The 21,015-nt window shown below is 36.7% G+C and overlaps 1 protein-coding gene across 2 annotated transcripts in view; it reads left to right on the forward strand.

The window, feature by feature from the left end:
• Nucleotides 1-506: 506 nt before the first annotated feature.
• wasla (WASP like actin nucleation promoting factor a) overlaps nt 507-21,015 on the forward strand; it is a 41,519-nt gene continuing 21,010 nt past the window's right edge. For both annotated transcript variants that reach the window (XM_067436981.1, XM_067436982.1), the window contains exons 1-4: nt 507-906; nt 15,992-16,126; nt 16,590-16,676; nt 19,872-19,968. In XM_067436981.1, coding sequence (XP_067293082.1) covers nt 802-906; nt 15,992-16,126; nt 16,590-16,676; nt 19,872-19,968 — 424 coding nt within the window. In that variant the 5' untranslated portion in view covers nt 507-801. The remainder of the gene's footprint in view (nt 907-15,991; nt 16,127-16,589; nt 16,677-19,871; nt 19,969-21,015) is intronic.

The raw sequence follows: 21,015 nt of genomic DNA on the forward strand, positions 1-21,015 counted from the left end.
AATAGCCCAAGTGTCGGAGTCGACTCCAGCACATGAATCGACTCTCGTTGTCGACTCCGTTGCTGTGTGGCTGTGACGTTGTTTCTAAGAGTGAGCAATTTCAGACAGAGCTTTACCCCACATGTAGCTTATCTGCAAATAAATAACAGCAAGTTACGTTGTAATTACCTCCGTGCAAGCTTTTGCACTTCTAGGGTTGGAGTCGAGAATCAGAATCGACTCAGAAAAACACTGATTCGAACACTCCGCCTCATCCCGTGCGCATCCCGTCCGCATTCTGCAAAAGGCACGGGAAAACAGGGACAGACCATTCTGGGAAACGGAGGGGGTTTTGTTTGTACGGCCCACTGTTTGTATTCATATTAATTCATGTTTAGATATCAAACAGACTTTTAAGTGATTACAAATACGTTTGTTTTTGCAATAAAAGGGTATGTTTGGACAAATGAAGCTAAAACCTGACAAGACCGAATTTAATTCCCCCCTTTACCGAAGTGCGCATTGAACTCTACCGTCCTGCTGCCATGTTGGATTGAAGGATCGTTTTGCTTTGGGAGTTCGGGATGAAAGTTTATATAATGCAGTCTGTCAAAAGTGGAAGAATTAAAGAATAAATAACCCACAGGAGTTAACGAGTCGCATCTGCATCGCCCGCGCATTGAGGGCAACACTGCATCGGGTCTACTTGCAAGCGGAATTCCTTACGGGATGAACCGAGCGCAGGCCATGTTGATCTGTGATTGCACATAAAATAATCTAATACGAGACAAACGCTCGAGTTCATCCGCCTCATCCGCCAACATGAGCGGCCACCCGCCCCAGAGGAGGGTGGCTAACGTGGGCTCTCTGCTTCTGACCCCGCAGGAGAACGACTGTCTGTTCAACTACCTGGGCAGGAAATGCATCGTAAGTTGTGTTTACTCTCACGGCCGTTCTGTGCTCCTTTAACCGCAAGTTCAAATGCAAATCATCCTGCATTTAAATGTGATTGCTAACGAAAGGCTTTAAGTTCAGGCATAGTCAGTTTGTGATGTCCGTACGGGCGCATTGGGAACATCCTCTGACTGTCAAGGGTATGAGACTCTTGTGGTTGAAATTAGATGTTATATGCTATATTAGTATGATTGAGAGTTTGTAGTATTATATTGCACGTGATATCAGAGTAGAGGGCAATAGGCCCTTTGCTTGAGTAAAGCAGCACATCGTCAAAAAACCTAATGAGCTGCCTATGTAGACAGCATCATAAGTGCATTCTGATGCAAATGATGCACGTGCCTGTGATGCCAAATTATCTATCTATCTATCTATCTATCTATCTATCTATCTATCTATCTATCTATCTATCTATCTATCTATCATCTCACAGCAAGACTATTTTTTTTGCTGTGTTAAGTCTCAAAGTGGTTATCCATTTCTTTAAAGTTTAATTATTCACTTATGTGTAGTAGATAGATCCCACCATCATCAATTTCTTCATCAAATTTGCAATTGAAGAAAACTTTGTGTTTGTTGTACGTGCTCTGGATCATAGTAACATCTACAACCCTTATAGCTTTTAGTTTGAAATGACTGAACGTGAAGAAATTTAGTTAGTCAAGTCTATGTCCTACTTAAGGGACCCTTATAGTTACAGTAGTTCCAAGAAGTATTTGGATACTTAAGCCACATTTGTGTCTTTATTTGCATTATAAAACAAAATATCAAACACTATATTTAAAACATTTTATAAAGAGTGTTAAACTGATCAAAATTATTTTTCTGGTTAGCAAATGTTAGTAGAACATGTTCATAGTTAGTGATGAACTACGTGTGTGTGTGTGTGTGTGTGTATATACATACATACATATATACATACATATATATTAGGGCTGTAACGATATGCGATATGAAATCGAAATCGCAATATGCAGGTCCACGAACCTGTATCGCGATGTGTGAAGGCAGAATCGCGACACACCCCTTCCAACTCCCAGAATTATCCTTCCTGTCCAGGACCAACTTTTAAGTCAGCAGTATGGCAACATTTCGCCGGTGGAGAACAAGGATGGCAATCGTGTAGTTGACAAGACCCACACAATTTGCCGTAAAGTGTTTCGAGAAGCTTCCCCAACCGGCCGGCAACACAACCAACATGCAGATGCCGGAGACACACTGCAAGCGTGGTGCGAGCGTTTCGTTTCTGGTGCGTGTCAGCCGCGAGGCGGCTGCGTGGCGTTTTCTCTTTCTTTGCACACCAGAAGCGTGTCTGACACAGCGCTTCTGCTGGTATTGATGTACAGGATGTAAATATATATTGCCTATTGATACCGCAAAGAAAACTTCGATAGTAGCCATATTGACCACACCGATATATGGTATTGACGGCAAAATAGGCTACAGAATATTTTGTTCTGCATTGACAGGTTTAATATTTCAAAATCGATAATTATGTTGTTTCTTATTATTAAAATTAGGCCTATATCTGCATTTATGTTAACCTACAGACTTTCAAACATGAACATGTCATTTATTAATATGCATGTGTGTCAAAATGACATACAAACATCTTTTCCTATTCTATTTTGCCTGGAAACGCTTCCAACACGCTCGCGTGTCGAGTTAAAAATAGGCATATCTTCTATTTGAAGCATGCATGCGTTTTCCGTGCGTGTCACGCAGGCATTATGCAAACTCTAACCGGTTAACATGAGAGCCGAAATAAAAACGGACACGCCACGCAGCCGAGACGCTCACGGCACGCTTGCAGTGTGTCCCCACAACCCAACAGCAGCAGCCTACACTGCCTAGTTTATTCCAAGCAAAGTTTCCAGCCAATTCAGATCGAGCACAAAAAATTACAAATGCAATTGGAATCATGTCACTGGATATGCGCCCTTTTTCGGTTGTTGAAAACGAGGGATTCAAGTAGCCTATTTACTTAGTGTGCTCGAGCCCCGTTATGCATTACCGAGCCGGGCGCATTTCTCTCAAAATGTGCTACCAAAACTTCTGGAGAAAACAAAGGCTAAGGTGTTGGAAGGGTTGAGTACTGCTGAATCCATCACAATCACCACCGATAGCAACCCCGCCCAAACACGCGCTAGAGAGCCACAGAGAGTAAGCCTCAGTTACCTCAGTGCAAAAAACCATTAACCATTGTTCTTTGTAAATGTAAGATTGATTGAAGAAAATTTTTCAAAATGCTCGAATCATCTCCACTATGGACTTTAGTTCTGTTTGTTTTTCAACAGTATTTTATTACAAAGAAAACAGAAGTGGTATAGCTTTGGTTATATAGTTTAATTTACTTAGGTATTTTTTTAATAATTTGCATAGTTAATATTGTTATTTGGTGTTCAGTTTATACAGGTTTTTCAAATGTTATTTAATAAATTAATTTTTTTCCCCTCAAAATATCTTTTGAACTGTTTTGTTTTTCCCCATATCGAGGTTTGTATCGTACCGTGGGTCAAAAATCGTGATACGAACCGAATCGTGTGTTTGGTGTATCGTTACAGCCCTAATATATATATATATATATATATATATATATATATATATATATATAATATGTGTATATGTATGTATGTGTATATTATGTGTGTGTGTATATATATATATGTGTGTGTATACATATATACATACATACATACATACATACATACATACATACATACATACATACATACATACATACATACGTGTGTGTGTATGTGTATGTGTGTGTATATATATATATATATATATATATATAATATAAATAATATATATATTTGTGTATACACATATATATATGCACACACTGCAGGAGGGATTTTGGCCCACTCCTCTACACAGATCTTCTCTAGATCAGTCAGGTTTCCGGCCTGTCGCTGAGAAACACAGAGTTTGAGTTTGAGCTGCCTCCAAAGATTCTCTATTGGGTTTAGGTCTGGAGACTGGCTAGTCACGCCAGAACCTTGATATGCTTCTTACAGAGCCACTCCTTGGTTATCCTGGCTGTGTGCTTCGGGTCATTGTCATGTTGGAAGACCCAGCCTCGACCCATCTTTAATGCTCTAACTGAGGAAAGGAGGTTGTTCCCCAAAATCTTTCAATACATGGCCCGGTCATCCTCTCCTTAATACAGTGCAGTCACCCTGTCCCATGTGCAGAAAAACTCCCCCAAAGTATGATGCTACCACCCCCATGCTTCACAGTAGGATGGTGTGCTTGGGATGGTACTCATCATTCTTTTTTCTCCAAACACGTTTAGTGGAATTATGACCAAAAAGTTCTATTTTGGTCTCATCTGACCACATGACTTTCTCCCATGACTCCTCAGGATCATCCAAATGGTCATTGGCAAACTTAAGACGGGCCTGGACATGTGCTGGTTTAAGCAGGGGAACCTTCCGTGCCATGCATGATTTCAAACCATGACGTCTTAGTGTATTACCAACAGTAACCTTGGAAACGGTGGTCCCAGCTCTTTTCAGGCCATTGACCAGCTCCTCCCGTGTAGTTCTAGACTGATTTCTCACCTTTCTTAGGATCATTGAGACCCCACGAGGTGAAATCTTGCATGCAGCCTGAGGGAGATTGACAGTCATGTTTAGCTTCTTCCAATTTCTAATGATTGCTCCAACAGTGGACCTTTTTCACCAAGCTGCTTGACAATTTCCCCGTAGCCCTTTCCAGGCTTGTGGAGGTGTACAATTTTGTCTCTAGTGTCTTTAGACAGCTCTTTGGTCTTGGCCATATTAGTAGTTGGATTCTTACTGGTTGTATGGAGTGGACAGGTGTCTTTATGCAGCTAACAACCTTAAACAGATGCCTCTAATTTAGGATAATAAATGGAGTGGAGGTGGACATTTTAAAAGCAGACTAACAGGTCTTTGAGGGTCTTTGCAGCTGTATCATACAAAAAAATAGTTAAAAAAAAATCATATATTGTGATTTCTGGATTTTTTTTTAGATTATGACTCTCACTGTGGACATGTACCTACGATGACAATTTCAGACCCCTCCATGATTTCCAAGTTGGAGAACTTGCAAAATAGCAGGGTGTTCAAATACTTATTTATATAAATTAATTATTTAAGTTTTATTAATTCTTTTTTTTACTTAGGGTTAGGTATCTTTTGAAATTTAGCAATTCCAATTCCAAAAAGTTGATTTCCAGTTTTGATTCCAATGTGGTAAAACAAAAATAAGGTCAAACATTTAAACCTTGTTCAAAATGGTCAGTCCAAATCCAATTTTTTTTTTTTGCATATCCGATTGAAATCCTATCAGAATTAGCAAGCGTCACCGGCAAAAAAATCACATGAAATGTGAAATTTCACATTACATTTTCATTATTATATTTTTGGCAAATCCGTTTCACACTACATGCATACATGGTTTGAAGTCCTATTGAAACATCGTATTTTTGGTCTATTTTGGTCATCTGTTTCAGTCTCACCGCTCTGGGAATTTTGCATGGTTTATGTGACTTTCTTGCGCTATGTAAAATATAGACGTTGGAAAAGGAAACATGTCGAAATTCACTGCAGAAACAAGGTTGTGTTGTTGCAAAGTGGTGGATGAGCAGAAAATTACAATAAAACAGGGACATGTTTTGAAACCGATTTAAATAACAGAATGGAATAAAGCCATGAATACCAGCCTCCTACATTTTCCTCCTACAACATTTCCATGTTGTAAATTCGATGTACTTATGACCAATAAAGAATAGCACTTAACTATCCATACATTTTTGTTTGTTTGTCCAAAAAAAAAAAAACTCTGTACTGTGCTAATTAACTGAGACTTCTTACAGGTTTTTGGCCTTGTTTGTTTCGTTGCTTCTATTGGTCTCCCCTTTTTTGTATGTCGCTTTGGATAAAAGCGTCTGCTAAATGATTAAATGTAAATATAAATAAGACATCTATATTGCAAACCCTTCAATGTTGCAGTGTTCGTTGTTGTTGTTTGCATTGTATAGCAATGCATCATCATTGCCATAAAAACCAATGCAGATAAAATGAGAGAGCGGCATGGGGCACAAATCAGATCTGAACAATTGTGATTTCACAATATGGACAGTCAGTAATTTTAGATCAGATTTTAATTGCATACACAAATAATCGGATTTGGACTGACAGTGTGAATTTAGCCTTTGATATCAAACATATTTATTTTCTTTTTACAAAACATTCTGTTGGAGCTGAATACCATGAACAGAAATCAGCAGCGTAAGAACGACTAACTTATAAACTAGACTAATATAATTATAAATATAATATTTCTAATATAATTACTAATACAATATTTCATACATTTACAGCAGTAGCACAAATAAATACAACTGAACAAAGTACAGAAATTTGTAATCAAATGTAAAAACAACACTGCATATATTTTTTTTTTTGTAAATTAAATATAGATGAATCCTTTTTAAAGTTACAAAAGTTATCCCGTCAAGATCATTGAGTGATTTTTCTCTTTGTTTTTTTTTTGTTTTGTTTGATTAACATTAATGACACAGACGGCAGCAGGAATATTAGGCTGCTGTCACTTTAAGACCTAATGCATGGATCCAATATCACACACATTTTCTTTCTCAACTGTTTACATTTACTTGCTTATAAGGATATTTTGACAATTTTGTGTGTATTTTGTATGTTCAAGTGAAAGAAGTCGCAAAAGAGAACTCAATTCAGAAATGGCTTCTCTTTTGCGTCTTGCGTTTGAATGGTTTAAAAGCACATTATAATGCGCACACAGGAACTGATAAGCAGAGCCAAAATTTTAAATGTATATCAATCAATCAATCAACTTTATTTATATAGCGCTTTTACAATCACGATTGTGTCAAAGCAGCTTCACAGTGTCAAACAGGGTAATATTGCGACAAAATTAGATTTGGCTGTACAGCCGTACTGGAGAAAACAGTGATGTTATCAGCTTATTTTAATTTATCATATAGCGACAATGTTGGCAGATCAGTATTATATTTTATAGAATTAAATAAGACCTAATTCATATATTTTATTTGTATAATAAGTTAAATAACTTTAATCATATTTTTAGTGTCCCCAACTGAGCAAGCCAAGCCAAAGGCGACAGTGGCAAGGAACCAAAACTCCATCGGGGCATGATGGAGAAAAATAAACCTTGGGAGAAACCAGACTCAGTCGGGGTGCCAGTTCTCCTCTGGCCTATTAACACACCGTGTAAGATTATTATTCTGGCAACCTTACAGGTCGGAAATCATATTAGATCGGATTATTCAAAATTTTCAGGGTATCACGGAAGAGACAGATTTATTTAGGATGGGGCGTCAATTACACAAGAGTATGAATACATGAAAGATCGGAATTATTGCGCCGAAGACGGGTTTTGAGCATGTCGTGCCAGTGAGGCAAATTCGGAGGAGACACCATTTGACACGGCTCAGCAGACACTCCAGGATGCGTTGGTCATGTCCAGGCAGGTCCACCATCCGATCCGGACAGGGCCCAGATCCGGGATAAACCTCGGGATAAACAGAGAGACTAACATTAGCGTAGATGTCACTCTTTTTATGATGTAACGAGTACATCAGGTGTTATGGGAAGTGTTCCCGGTTCCGGCTGACCTAGTTAATGCAGCCTAACAATCAGTCAATTGAATTGAATAATGAAAGTTAAAAATGTTCTATGTGTATGCCATAGTACAGAGATATGTTTTTAGTCTAGATTTAAACTGACAGAGTGTGTCTGCTTCCCGAACAATGCTAGGAAGACTATTCCACAATTTAGGAGCTAAATAGGAAAATGATCGACCGCCTGCAGTTGATTTAGATATTCTAGGTATTATCAACTGGCCAGAGTTTTGAGACCGCAATCGACGTGATGGGGTATAATGCGTTAAGAGCTCGCTTAAGTACCGGGGAGCTAAACTATTTAGTGCTTTGTAAGTAATAAGCAAGATTTTAAAATGTATGCGATGTTTAATAGGGAGCCAGTGCAGTGTTGACAGAACTGGACTAATATGATCATACTTCCTGGTTCTAGTAAGAACTCTAGCTGCTGCATTTTGGACTAGCTGGAGTTTGTTTATTAAGCGAGCAGGGCAACCACCCAGTAGAGCATTACAATAATCTAGCCTTGAGCTCATGAACGCATGTACTAACTGTTCAGCATTTTGCATTGAAAGCATGCGCCGTAATTTAGATATATTTTTAAGATGATAGAATGCGGTTTTACAGATGCTAGAAACGTGGCTTTCAAATGAAAGATTGGTATCAAAGAGCACACCCAGGTTCCTCACTGACGAGCCTCACTGACGAGCCTCACTGTATAACAAGTATCCTATTTCTGCCCTTGACTAGACCTGTCTGATTCCAGAATGGGAATCGATATTCGATTTCCAACCTTGCATGTAAATAACCTGTTAAAAGTATTGTTCAAAGTATTGAGATCTTTCTCCTTGTTTAGAAATCTTTTGGCTTATTGGTTCTTTAAATTTGTGTCAAGAAACCTATGGGTTCTAAATATAATTTTTTCCCCCTAAGAGTACCCGTGGTTATTCTGTATGATCTTGAGAAACTAAAAATCACCTTGAGAAAAGTTTGTTTTTTGTCTTGCTCGATAAATGGCTTTATAATTTTTTTTGCAGATCGCACTTGGCTTGGTGTGTTAAAACCAACATCCAAATAGTTCCAAATCCAAACCTTTCACTGTATGCTTACGGTAAAAAAAAGTACTCTGTTGTTCTTGTTAGAAATTCCCTGTCCCTTGACCTACAAGGAAGCATTTGTTAGGAATGTTTCCTTATGTTTCCAAAATTCCTCTTGCAGTGTAGACAAGTCACAAATTTGACTCTTAGGATCATAGACTGTAAAAAAAAAGATGGATGACGCACCTTCACTCTCTTCCACTGTAGAAAAGTGAAGCCGCTAGGGGTGGGCGATATCTCGATATTTAAAATATATCGAGATATTTTTTCAACTCGATATGGATTTGGACATATCGTATATATCGATATATTGTTTATATTTCATTCTGATTCCGCCACTTTGCTTGTTTGCCTTCCCTGTGCTGTGCTCGCCCCGGCTCGCGCGCCTCCCGCCTCTTGCTTTTGTTCCCCCTCCCCTCGCGTGTTGTCTCATTGAACACGGCTGCTTCCGAAACCAGGTGAGGATTAGTTATCATGTTTACAGGCGCGCGCGTTGTTCAGGACTCAGTTTAGAGACCATGTTTTCCTTCTAACACAACTGCTTGCTAAAATTCATAAAGAAATATTAATGTTCATCATAGTTCATATCGCAAGTTTCACCCACAGTCAGGTGATTGACACTACTGGTGCGAGACGCACTCTGAGTCGCAATCATGTCAGTTTATGATTTGTGTCTAACTGATCGCATGGTTTTCGGTTAAAATGTCAAAATGATCGCATATCATTTGAAAACATTTAAAAAGTATTGCAATATCATTACTATTATTATTTTGTCAGCTTTATCACGGGATTATGATGAATAGGTCTATTCATGTTTTAACCAAGAGGGAAAAACGCCACATCCCGGGTGTCCTGAGACATAGTACTCTTCTGTAAGTTGTACTGTATCATATTATCATATAGCCTACCTTCTGACATTCATATTTCGTTCTGTAACTGGAAAAGAAGTGAAATTCAGCTCATGTGTAGCCTGCATGATGAGTTTGAATTTTGTCAAACTCATGACAAACATCACTGTTTGAATTTTGATACAAATTTAACAGGAAATGGTGTTATGACAAAATCAGTTTATTTATCTCAGTCATGCCCCCATCTTTCTGCAAAATGCTTACTGTTTACTTTAAGTGTAAAAAAACGAGTCTTTGATTCATCTTTTGAAAACATGAAATAAATGAAAAGAAGGCAATATTATTTATTTTCTTTTACAGTTAAATTATTATTATTTATGTAATCAGGGAGTTTTTTGTTTTTTTTTAAATGTCGCAAAAGCACTTTGTTCCTACATGAACTGACTACCTACTACTGACTAGCAGGTGCATCAAAATCTATTTTGCACAAGCTTCAATGGGTACAAAATTCTGCTGCACGTATTCTGACTAGGACAAGACATAGAGATCATATAAAACCTATTTTAGAGACCTTGCACTGGCTACCGGTGAAGTTTCGTGTTGATTTTAAGATCCTTATGCTGACATACAAGGCATTAAATGGACTTGCTCCTCAATATCTTTCTGAGCTTTTAACACCTTACATTCCGACACGTAATCTACGCTCGGCCGACGCTGGTCTTTTAGTTGTTCCGGTAACGCACCAAAAAAAAATGGGTGATAGGGCGTTCTCTGCAGTTGCCCCTAAATTATGGAATTATCTGCCTGCCAACATTAGAAATGCACCATCCTTGAATATGTTTAAATCGTTACTCAAAACGTATTATTTTAAGGAAGCATTTGGGTGAAAGGGGATTTCCTGTGGTTGGTTAAGAGATGTATTTTATGAGTTTGCTATGTCTTTTTTTTTTTTTTTTTTTTTTTTTTTTATTATTATTATTTATTATTATTATTATTATTATTATTATTTTATTTATTTTTACTTATTATTATTATTATTATTTTTTTTAATATTGTGTTTACCATCCCTGTTTTATCTGTCTTGATTTTACAAATGTGAAGTGCTCTGAGAATTTACTTTTAAAAGCGCTATATAAAATAAAGTTATTATTATTACCTCTTTGCACGTCAATAAAAAAAAAAGAATTAGTGGTATTTGGCATATTTGTTTTTGCTGTAGTTTTTAGGGGGTTCTTTTTCCTGTGAAGATATCGAGATATATATCGTATATCGAGATATATTTTTTGCTATTGTTTGAAGTGTAATTTGACTGTTTAGTTTGGCTATGTCCCATTAGACTACATGGAGAGGGTGGGTTTTATGAGCTATACTGGGACCAGCCTCCTGGGGGCAAATCAAGATTAATTTTTCAGGATGTGTGTGGCACGCTTGCTTGATGTGAAAATTATGCCCATTCCCGCAGATCTGCGAAAACGACTAAAACCGCTGTATTATTCATGCCAGGCCGGTAGGTGGCGATGTCACTTTGTAAAGTAACACTGCGTGCCTATAGACTGAATATTTAATACACATGCATATGACTTCACCATTTGCACAAATGCACATTTTTTTAGTTTACATAGAGATTATCGGTATCGTTTCCGAAAATGTTTTTCGAATGAACAGGCAAAATTTATAATGTTTTCAGTTGAAAATAGTTTCTTTTAGTAGAGTTTGGCTATGTCAACAAGATGGTCGTTTTGCTAGAAATATACTTGAATTGCTCAAAGAAATGTTCATGGTTTTAATATTATAGGCTGTGGACTGTAGAACTGGAAATAAGCTTGGCGAGTGTTTCTTTTACGTGTTTCGCATGAAATCTGATTCACAAATATGCCATTCTTTCCCATCAGACCTACTTAAGTTGCTCGTCCATGTCTAGGTGGAAGCGAAGAGTGTCCGTAAGCGAGCGGTGTCAGTCCAAGAACGGCAGCCAAGAGCCGGGCCATAAAGTGGGCTTTCACAGGGAATGACTAAATATGAGACGCGATGTTTGGGGCCAAGATCCCGCAGTCATGGGTTCATTCATCACTGTGTCCCGGACCGGCACCGAAAAACCAAGGGCAGAGGGTGGACACGGTCCAAATCGCACAATAGTGAGAGAGAAGGAAAAAGATAGGGGTTGGGGGTGGGTTGTGCGTGATCAGCAGTCTTTGAGGACAGGAAGTGAACTGATCTGCCTCCTTTCCATGGAGATTTGAGCTTTAATGAATAGGGCTGCTGAGCCAGTGCTGATCCAGAATCAGGTTTCCAAGCAGACCAAACCAAATTCTGACATAAAGACGGTGATCCCTGTGAAAGTGGGGGAAACGTGTCTGAAGTACGTATTTATGTTCTTGGCAAAGACTTTTGCACACAGGAATGCCGTACGGATGCAGTTAACATGGAAAAGCCTGGCAAATATCCACCAGTCCCTCCGTTCAGTGTTTGAGTGCGATGAAACCCAGCCGATCGATCAGACGTATAGGTTTCCATATCAGTGTGTTCGTTGTTTATGCCATATGGAAACTCGACTCTTTTTTTCAACCTGATGAACTCAGTAGTTGTACGTTTAGGGCTGTCTTTGAATCATTTGGCCCACCGAGACTGCTCAGAAATGCTGAATGTTCAGTCTCGGAGCATGAGGAAGCAGTTTTTCATCAGAAGAAATGAAGGGAAGTCTTGTTTCAGCGATGCTGCCGTTATTGACGTGGCAGGATCACTTTGAGTCGACTGGCTACCCTGCATTCTCTTTTTCTGCCTCTCTCTAAATAAATGTAATCGTACATTTACATGTATTTGTTGATTTATGAACTATGAATGTGCTGTTGTTACTGGTAGATGTTTCAGACTTTTTCAGATGGATGATTTAATCGAGTAATTGATTGTCAAGAGTTATGTCAAGTTCACAAATAACTGATTGCTTATTCTTTCTTTAGATAAACTGGTTACTTTTGATAATTGATTAATTGGAGAAATCATTCGATTTAATCAATTAAGTCGCAAGGATTTTACTTTCTGAATTATCTGATAACTGAGAACCTTTCATAAATAGATTATCGGTTGATAAATGGATAATCAATTTAACGTTTCAATCAATGAATTGTATTACTCTGAGAAACTTTATTCAGTGGACTAAAGGTGCACTATGTAGTATTTTTGCAGTAAAATATCCAAAAACCACCAGGCCATTGTTATTTATTTTCTTCAGTTGAGTTCTTACACTGTAAACATTTTTTGTTGGTTTAACTTAAAAAAGTAAGTAACCTGGTTGCCTAAAAATTGAGTTTATTGAAATTAAAAATTTTAGTTTATACAATGAAGGACATTTGTTTAATAAATAGTTATTTATTTGTTTAATAAATCCGTCCTTCGGATGAGACGTTAAACCGAGGTCCTGACTCTCTGTGGTCGTTAAAAATCCCAGGATGTCCTTCGATAAAGAGTAGGGGTGTAACCCCAGCATCCTGGCCAAATTTGCCAACTGGCCCATGTCCATCATGGCCTCCTAATCTTCCCCCTCTCCTGATTGGCTTCATCATTCGGTCTCCTCTCCACCAATCAGCTGGTGTGTGGTGGGCGTTCTGGTGAAACATGGCTGCCGTCGCATTATCCAAGTGGATGCTGCACATTGGTGGTGGTTGAGGAGATTCCCCCTTCTATATGTAAAGCGCTTTGAGTACCTTGAAAAGCGCTATATAAATGTAATGAATTATTAGAAACTCAAAATATTATTGTATCTGAACCACATAAAAAATTTGATAAATCATGTGATTTGATGAATTTGATAAGATTCACTGCGTCATCAGAAAACACACACAATTACCCAATATGCTTACAATTTTTTTAAAAATATTTTAATAAAGGTTGTCTAATCTCAAAACATTTTCTTTGTATTAACTCAAAATTTTAATTTCAATGAACTCATTTTTAAGGCAACCAGGTAACTTTTTTTCTAAATAATTTTTTACAGTGTACAGTATCTCAAATGTTTCCAACTGTTTGTAAATTGTGAGAAAATTGCTATTTCAACCAAGGAGCCGGGACGTTTGAGGGAGTCGCCTTTCAATTGCGTCATATCTGCATTGCCCTCGGTTTCCGCGAATACACAGAATAACGTCATAACATAATTTGAAACACACTGAAATGTATCTAATATGATAAACGGAGCTGTTACCTCATACTCATGACCGGAAAAGCGGAAATGGTGCCGCGACTGTGTCCCGTCATAATAAGTCCCGTTGTTCGCGAGGCGTGTGTTTGTGTAACAATCGCTCCAAAGACCTTGCTCAGCTAACAACACTCTGTCCTGCTCTGCTTCATACTACTGTAACGTTAATAACTGCATCCATGAACATGATTCTTATAGCCCGAGTCCTGTTTTCCACCAGGTTGTGAGGTGAAGACCACATGTCCCAAGATTCCTAGCTCAAACTTGGCATCAAGCTACGTTTTGAATAGGCTCTAGCAGACGGCGGAAAAATTGCATAGAGCAGCTTTAATCCAGTTACTTTAAATAATGAATCTTATTTCAGTTAATCAGAATCAATTCATTAGAATCAGCAGATTAACAAATTAAAGGTAAAGTCAAAGTTTAAAGTTTGTTTGTTTTTGTTTGAAAATCTTTCCCTTTATTATCAATCTAAGTATTTTTAATCTGATTATTGTTGAGAACCGATCATTCTGTTTATTATTTCTTAGTCCAAACTAATTAACTTAACAAAATTAATCCAATCCCATTCTTTCAACTTAAATTCAAAATAATTTAATGCATAACCCTTTTAATTCAGCTCAAAATATCTTACATTCTGTATCTTTGCCGACTTCTTGTGGAACAAAAAATATATAGCATATTTCATGACTCTTTGCCATTAGATAGCTCTATATGGAGCAAATGAGCTGTTCCGCTGGGCCCAAAGCCAGTTTTTGAGTTTATCTCTTCAGTATGCATTCAGATAATAAAACGGGACGACGTTAAAAAAAGGACGACGTCTTCATACCCTCCACTGATGACTAGTAAAGCCGCCAAGTCCGAAAACGCTGCTGACATCTTGGGCTGATATGGGTCCCTCTTCCATTAACTTCTAAAGAGTACAAATTGACCTGCGACTCCGTGAGGGAAGGATGAGGGTCCTGTTAATTGCTTTTAATATTTAGTTTATCTGCTTATTTCGATTGATCACAAGTAATATGATTAATTATTGTTTTTTGGGTTTTGTTCCATGATCTGTGGTGGTGTTGTACACTTTCGTCAGAAATGTTGGTCCCATCTAAAATGTATGTTAAAGTTCAGGTTAAGTGTTTTTTTTGGTGTCCTATAATTGCTCAGCAGAAGCCTGTGTGTGTTTCTTGTCCATGGAAAATATTTCATATTCTGTGAGATCTTGGCTGTCCTCCCTATGACAGTATTGCCAAGATTCTGGCCTATTTTTCTCTTTGCTAAGTTACCCATGTCCTGAAAAAGGGTGTTTGAAATGCTTCTTAGGGTCATGTGTATGGAACGCAGACACTTTGAGTAAGAGTCCCTGTGGAGAGAGAATAAAATGCCCCATCAAGTGTGTCTTCAAGTACTTGACTGCAGTTTAAATTACAGCAGTACTTGATATCTGCAGTGGCCAGTGTGTGCAGCAAAGAACATCATGCAGTATTCATACACTGATTTCTGTGCAGTTTCTGCATGAGATTCATTTGCAGGTCTTCTCAAAATGCCACCTGAACATAGATAATGCAGGATTTGAGAATCATTTCACTAGATTATGAACATGGGCTGTTGTTGGTGGTGCATGACAATTTGTCTTGCAATTTGACCGTCTTTGTTTTATTTCATTTATGAATGGATGGAAAAAACTTTAGAATTTGACAGGCTAGGGTGTTTTATGGATTTTTATGATTGATTTTAATGTGGGAGCTTTTAGGGCCTCATATTTGTTTGGTCGTTTTGATGTGATTGATCATATGAATAAATTTAAATGAATACATTTCTGTTTTACAAAACATTGTGAATTTAAGAATATCCAGCGACATTATTTTTTTCCTTTTATCTTTCCTTCCCTTTCCTCTTACTCTTTCCTCTTTCTTATAATTTCCTTTCCTCCTTCATTTCCCCCTTTCTTTCCTCTTTCCTTTCATTTCCTTTCCTCTATTCTTTTCTCTTTCCATTATTGTCAATTCCTTTTTATTTAATTTTTTTTCCTCTTTCCTTTCCCCCTTAATTTCCCCTTTTCTTTCAGTTCTCCCATCCCATCCTATCCCATCGCATCCCATCCCAGGCAAAGGATTGGCAAACCTTGGATGTTTAAAGGATCACTTGAGAATTGCCATCATATTTCTATTTAATTATTTACATATATGTGTGCTTCATATTGGTTTGGTAGTTTTGATTGATCAAATTATCTATCAAAATGTCTGATAATTGTGCTTTTTCTTTTTCCACAAAGTTCATGATTCTTCGTCTTTTGCAGACATTGTGCTCAGCGGTGGTCCAGGTGTATGGGGCGGACAGGGGCTCGTCCTGGGCCAAGAGGTGCTGTGGCGTGGCCTGTTTGGTGAAAGACAACCCTCAGAGGTCTTATTTTATCCGTGTCTTTGATATCAAGGTGAGCTCTCGGAGATGATCAAATAAACAGCAAAGATATCAGATTCAGTTGAGCTGTGGTGCTCACGTAAGTCATCAGAGTTCAAGTCCAGCATCATTTCCTTCAAACTTCTTGTTAAAGGGATATGTCACCCTAAAATTTAAATGAAATCATGATTTACTCACCCTGGTGTTGTTTTAATGCCGTATGCCCTTTTTTATGGATCACAAAATGTTTTTTTTTTTAAGCTTGATGCTGGTCACTATTCACTGCCATTATATGGATGAGCACAAGCGGGACATTAAGAAAATTCTCCTTTTTTATCCATAAAATAACTATCCCTTTAACCCCCTTGTTTCCCTTAATTTCCTTTCTTCTTTATACTATTCCTGTTAAAAACAAACAAATTAATGATTTAAATCAAGTTAGTGCATACAGTTGCAATTGCATAGTTTTTATAATATCTTGTTTCTAATTTTTGCAGGATGGAAAAACAAGGTTTGAGCAGGAGCTCTACAATAATTTCACGACCAGTAGTTCGAGGTCATACTTCATTACCTTTGCAGGAGATGTGAGTCCTTTTCTTCATTTTCCCCATTGTTGACCAATAGCAAGAAAGCAGAGGTGGAAAGTAACGAATTACATTTACTCGCGCTACTGTAATGAGTAGGTTTTCTGTGTACTTCTACTTTTTTAAGTCGTTTTAAAAATCTGTAATTTTACTTTTACTTAAGTACATTTTAATTAAAGTATTGTACTTCGCTACATTTTAAACCACATCCGTTACTGAGTAAAAATAAATCATTAATGCAAAAGGGAGGGAAAAAAAGCGATCTGGAAACGGCTATATTTAATAGAGGGCACGGGACGCGTGAGAAAACAAGCGCGCAAATATCAGATGGAGACGAACAAGACAGACGTCAGTGACGCACAGTGAATCCAGTAACGCGTTACTCTAATCTGACTACTTTATTCCAGTAACGAGTAATCTAACGCGTTACTATTTCCAGCCCAGTATTTAGATTAAAGTTACTTATCCAAGTCACTGTGAGTTACTATTTTAGTCATTTTCCTTAGTAAAAACCGACAGTTTATCAAAATTCTCAGCCCGTGTCCGGCTGGAGCCCGTATTATTTATTAATTAATTTATATATTTTAACTTGTTGCAGCCATTAAAATAGTTCAGTTTTGTCAAAGTAGTTATATTTCGTTTCGTTTCTTTATTAAGCTCATTTAAGAAAATGTTTAGAGCAATTTTTTGTGTGTTAAATTAAATTTTATATAGGCAAGACAAGTCAAGAGTTGGTTTGAGGCCGCTGGCCGCTTGGTCATCATATAAAAAAATTAAAATTTTAATTTAACAAACAAAAAATTGCTCTAAACATTTTTCTAAATTAACTTAATAAAGAAACAAAACTAAATAGGCTATAACTACTTTGACATTAAAAACAAAGTAGTTATTATACCATTATACCACTGAGGCAGGCTGATATAGAGTAGCCTACTGCTTGCAACGGCGTTCAAAAAAACGAAACTACACAATCTAAACAATTTTTTTTTTTTTTAAAGAGCATACAGGTTGTCTTACCTTACACTTCCGCAAAATGATTATTATTCGATCTTCAATTCCCACGGCATAGTATGCTCATTTAACGGAGATCACATCAAAGCAAAAGATTCAAGATGCATTTTATTCAGCAGCTCATTTCAAATTCAAAGATCGCAATATGAGAGAGCGACCTATAAGCACTGGTAAGATCATTTAGTCTCATTCATTTTTATTGAAGATGATTGTGTTTTGTGTGATTTATTTTTGTGACTTATTTTAAGTTTCATTTATGGCCATTTGCGTTGGCTTGCTTTACTACTTTGCAGCGATATTGTTGCAGTAGCACCATCTTATCTATCTGACTACACCATAGCCCATAACACGCTCTCATATGTTTATTTTTTAATCATTTGCCAGGAGTAAAATTTACACATGTGGTTTAAACAACCAGATACATTTACATTTGTTTCGTCTGAAATGCTTTCAGACCACCTGTCAGACCACCTTTGTTTGAGTGATCGGAATTAAATACGTCTTGAAAGACTTTCGGAAGGCATTTAGGCCTACTCCTGGTCATTTCACAATCAAATAGATACCTGGTCAGAGAAAACGAATGAAGGAACCAGTTGTAAAAAGCCAATAACTCTAGCAGCTTCATTAAAAAATCGGACTCTATAACCCTGTGCGAGCCATGTCATGTCTTGTCGCGTAAGCTATCATGGTCTCGTGTTGTTTCCACCAGCGCAGCACATCTCATTGTTCCTTTTAATTATTAAAATAAATATAAAACGAAGGGGAAGCCTAAAAAAAGGGGCGTAAAAAAGTAAGGGCCGTTGGGCTCAGGCATAAATGCAGGGCTCCAGTCAGGAGATACATTGTTACTGTTAAAAATGCACTTCCAATAAAGTGAAAGTTGGCAAAAACGGTTGTCATTTCTATGTTGAGGCGGCAGGGGTGTTGTCGGCAATTGCTGAATGTAACTGATAAAGTAACTTGTAATCTAACGTTACTTTTAAAATCAAGTAATCTGTATAGTAAGTTATTTTTTAAAGGAGTAATCAGTAATCAGATTACTTTTTCAAAGTAACTGTGGCAACACTGGTGACGCAGACCCAGGTGAAAGCAAAACGCCGTCGTGAGCCCCTGGCTAGTATGGAAATACTTTGGATATAGAAAAAAATTACGTGGTGTTGTCCTGGAGGATATCAAATTTGCACAAAATGTGGATGCAAATGAAGAAACACATAGAACATGTTCAGGAACACATCCCTCTGTGCAGATAAAGGTATGTTTATAACTTAGGCCGATTGATTTCTGTGACGCAGAGGGAATCCCGGAATCCAGTCATGAACATTAACTTTACATTATAACGTAGAATTCACGTAATACACGCAAACGGATGGATGAACGAATAACTCGAAAGTAGAGCTGTAGGCCTTAGAAATAAATCAAATCGCAACATGGTCTGTGAATATTAAAGCACAAAACATTGCTATATGAATATATGATCTGCTTGTTCTGTCTCTGTGAATGCTCTGCTCCGTCTACTACATACAGGACTCTATTATTCTTAAACATTTTAACGAATTAATGATAAAGTTAATCTAATTCATAATCATTTATTAAATTAAGTTTATTAGACATGTTTTATTGACATTTTAATAAACAAAACAAACAAATTGTTTTAAGTTTGTTATAATAAAGCATTTGTTCAACCAAAAAAAAAGACCAATCATCTTCATTCATTTAACATCATTTTAACAAGTGATAATAACCAAATCTTTATAATAGTTAAGATTTATTTATTAAATAACTGTTTAATACCGTGATGTTTTCTGAGATAGTTGTCATATCGTGAAAATCTCATTCTATTACTACCCTACAGGGGGAGTCCCCGACCCCCACTGTTAAAAAAGTAACTTTTACTCTGAGTACATTTTAAATGAGCTACTTTTTACTTTTAATTGAGTACATTTTTAGACCAGTAATTTTACTTGTACTTAAGTAAAATTTAATTGAAGTAACAGTACTTTTACTTGAGTAGAATATTTTGTTATTCTTTCCACCTTTACAAGAAAGCAAACCGAGCTAGCCAGAGATGTTCTGCGATAGTGTTTGTTCGGCTAGTCACTTCTCGTCATTCTTGTAAAACTGCTTTTAGCATTAGTGTGAAAATGATCTGTCTTTATTAGTCATATGGTGTGTTTTGCTCTTTAGTCTTGTCAGATGGGCCTGAACTTTGCCAGTGAAGAGGAAGCCAAACGATTTCGGAGTGCACTCAACGATCTGCTCAACAGACGACAGAGGAAAACCGGTAAATGTGCTGGTTTGAATTTCTGAATTTTTAAATGATAGTTCACCAAAAAATGAAAATGATGCCATTATTCACATACTCATACTGATGCAGTTTCAAATCCAGTCCATATGACTTTATTTTTTAGTTTTTGGGTGAACTATTTGATTGCACATTTTTTCGGTTACACTTTACAATGTCTCATTTGTTAACATTAGTTAATGTATTAACTAACATGAATTAACAATGAACAGTACATTTGTTACAGTATTTATTAATGTTAGTTAATGTTAGTTAATAGAGTCCTTCATGTTACTTTACAGTGTATTAACTAATGTTAAAAAATACAACTGTTACCCATTTTTCTTAATAGTTCACCCATAAATGAGTTGTATAATAATTTACCCATTCTAATGTCATTACAAAACAAAATTAGACTATTTAATAGTTTTATATTTTTTGATGAATATATGTTCACCATAGATTAAGGTTTTGATTCTGATATAGGAACGAACAAATAAACATTTAAATTTTTTTAACCAATATAGCCTTGATTCTGATATAGCAATACATAAAATACAAATTATTGATTTGTTTTATTATTTTTCGCTACATCCTAATCAAAGGCTATGTTAATGATAAAAATAAATAAAAAAACATACTGTTTTATCATAAACATAGCCTTTTTCTATTAATGTTTTAACATGAATAAAGTCTTTGATTCTGATATAATAATAAAGGAACAACAAGTAAATGCACCTTCTTCTTTTTTTTACCATGAATATTTCCTTTGATTTTGACATAGCAATTAATAAATAATAAAAACAAATCAGTCATTAAAACCATACATTCACATATACACACACATGAAATATATATATATTAGAGGTGGGCATAGATTCATTTTTTAAATCTTGATTAATCTAAGTAAAAAAATATATCTAATTTCTATAAATTGGTTGATCCAGTTCACTCTACTGTTCCTGAATGATTTGGTTTTTAAATTCAACTCAACTGAGTTAGGATTCAGTCTTTTAACAGCTGAATTATCAGTGAAAGACGAAAGAC

The sequence above is a fragment of the Pseudorasbora parva genome, chromosome 25 (assembly GCF_024679245.1).
Source record: "Pseudorasbora parva isolate DD20220531a chromosome 25, ASM2467924v1, whole genome shotgun sequence".
Taxonomy (NCBI): Eukaryota; Metazoa; Chordata; class Actinopteri; order Cypriniformes; family Gobionidae; genus Pseudorasbora; species Pseudorasbora parva.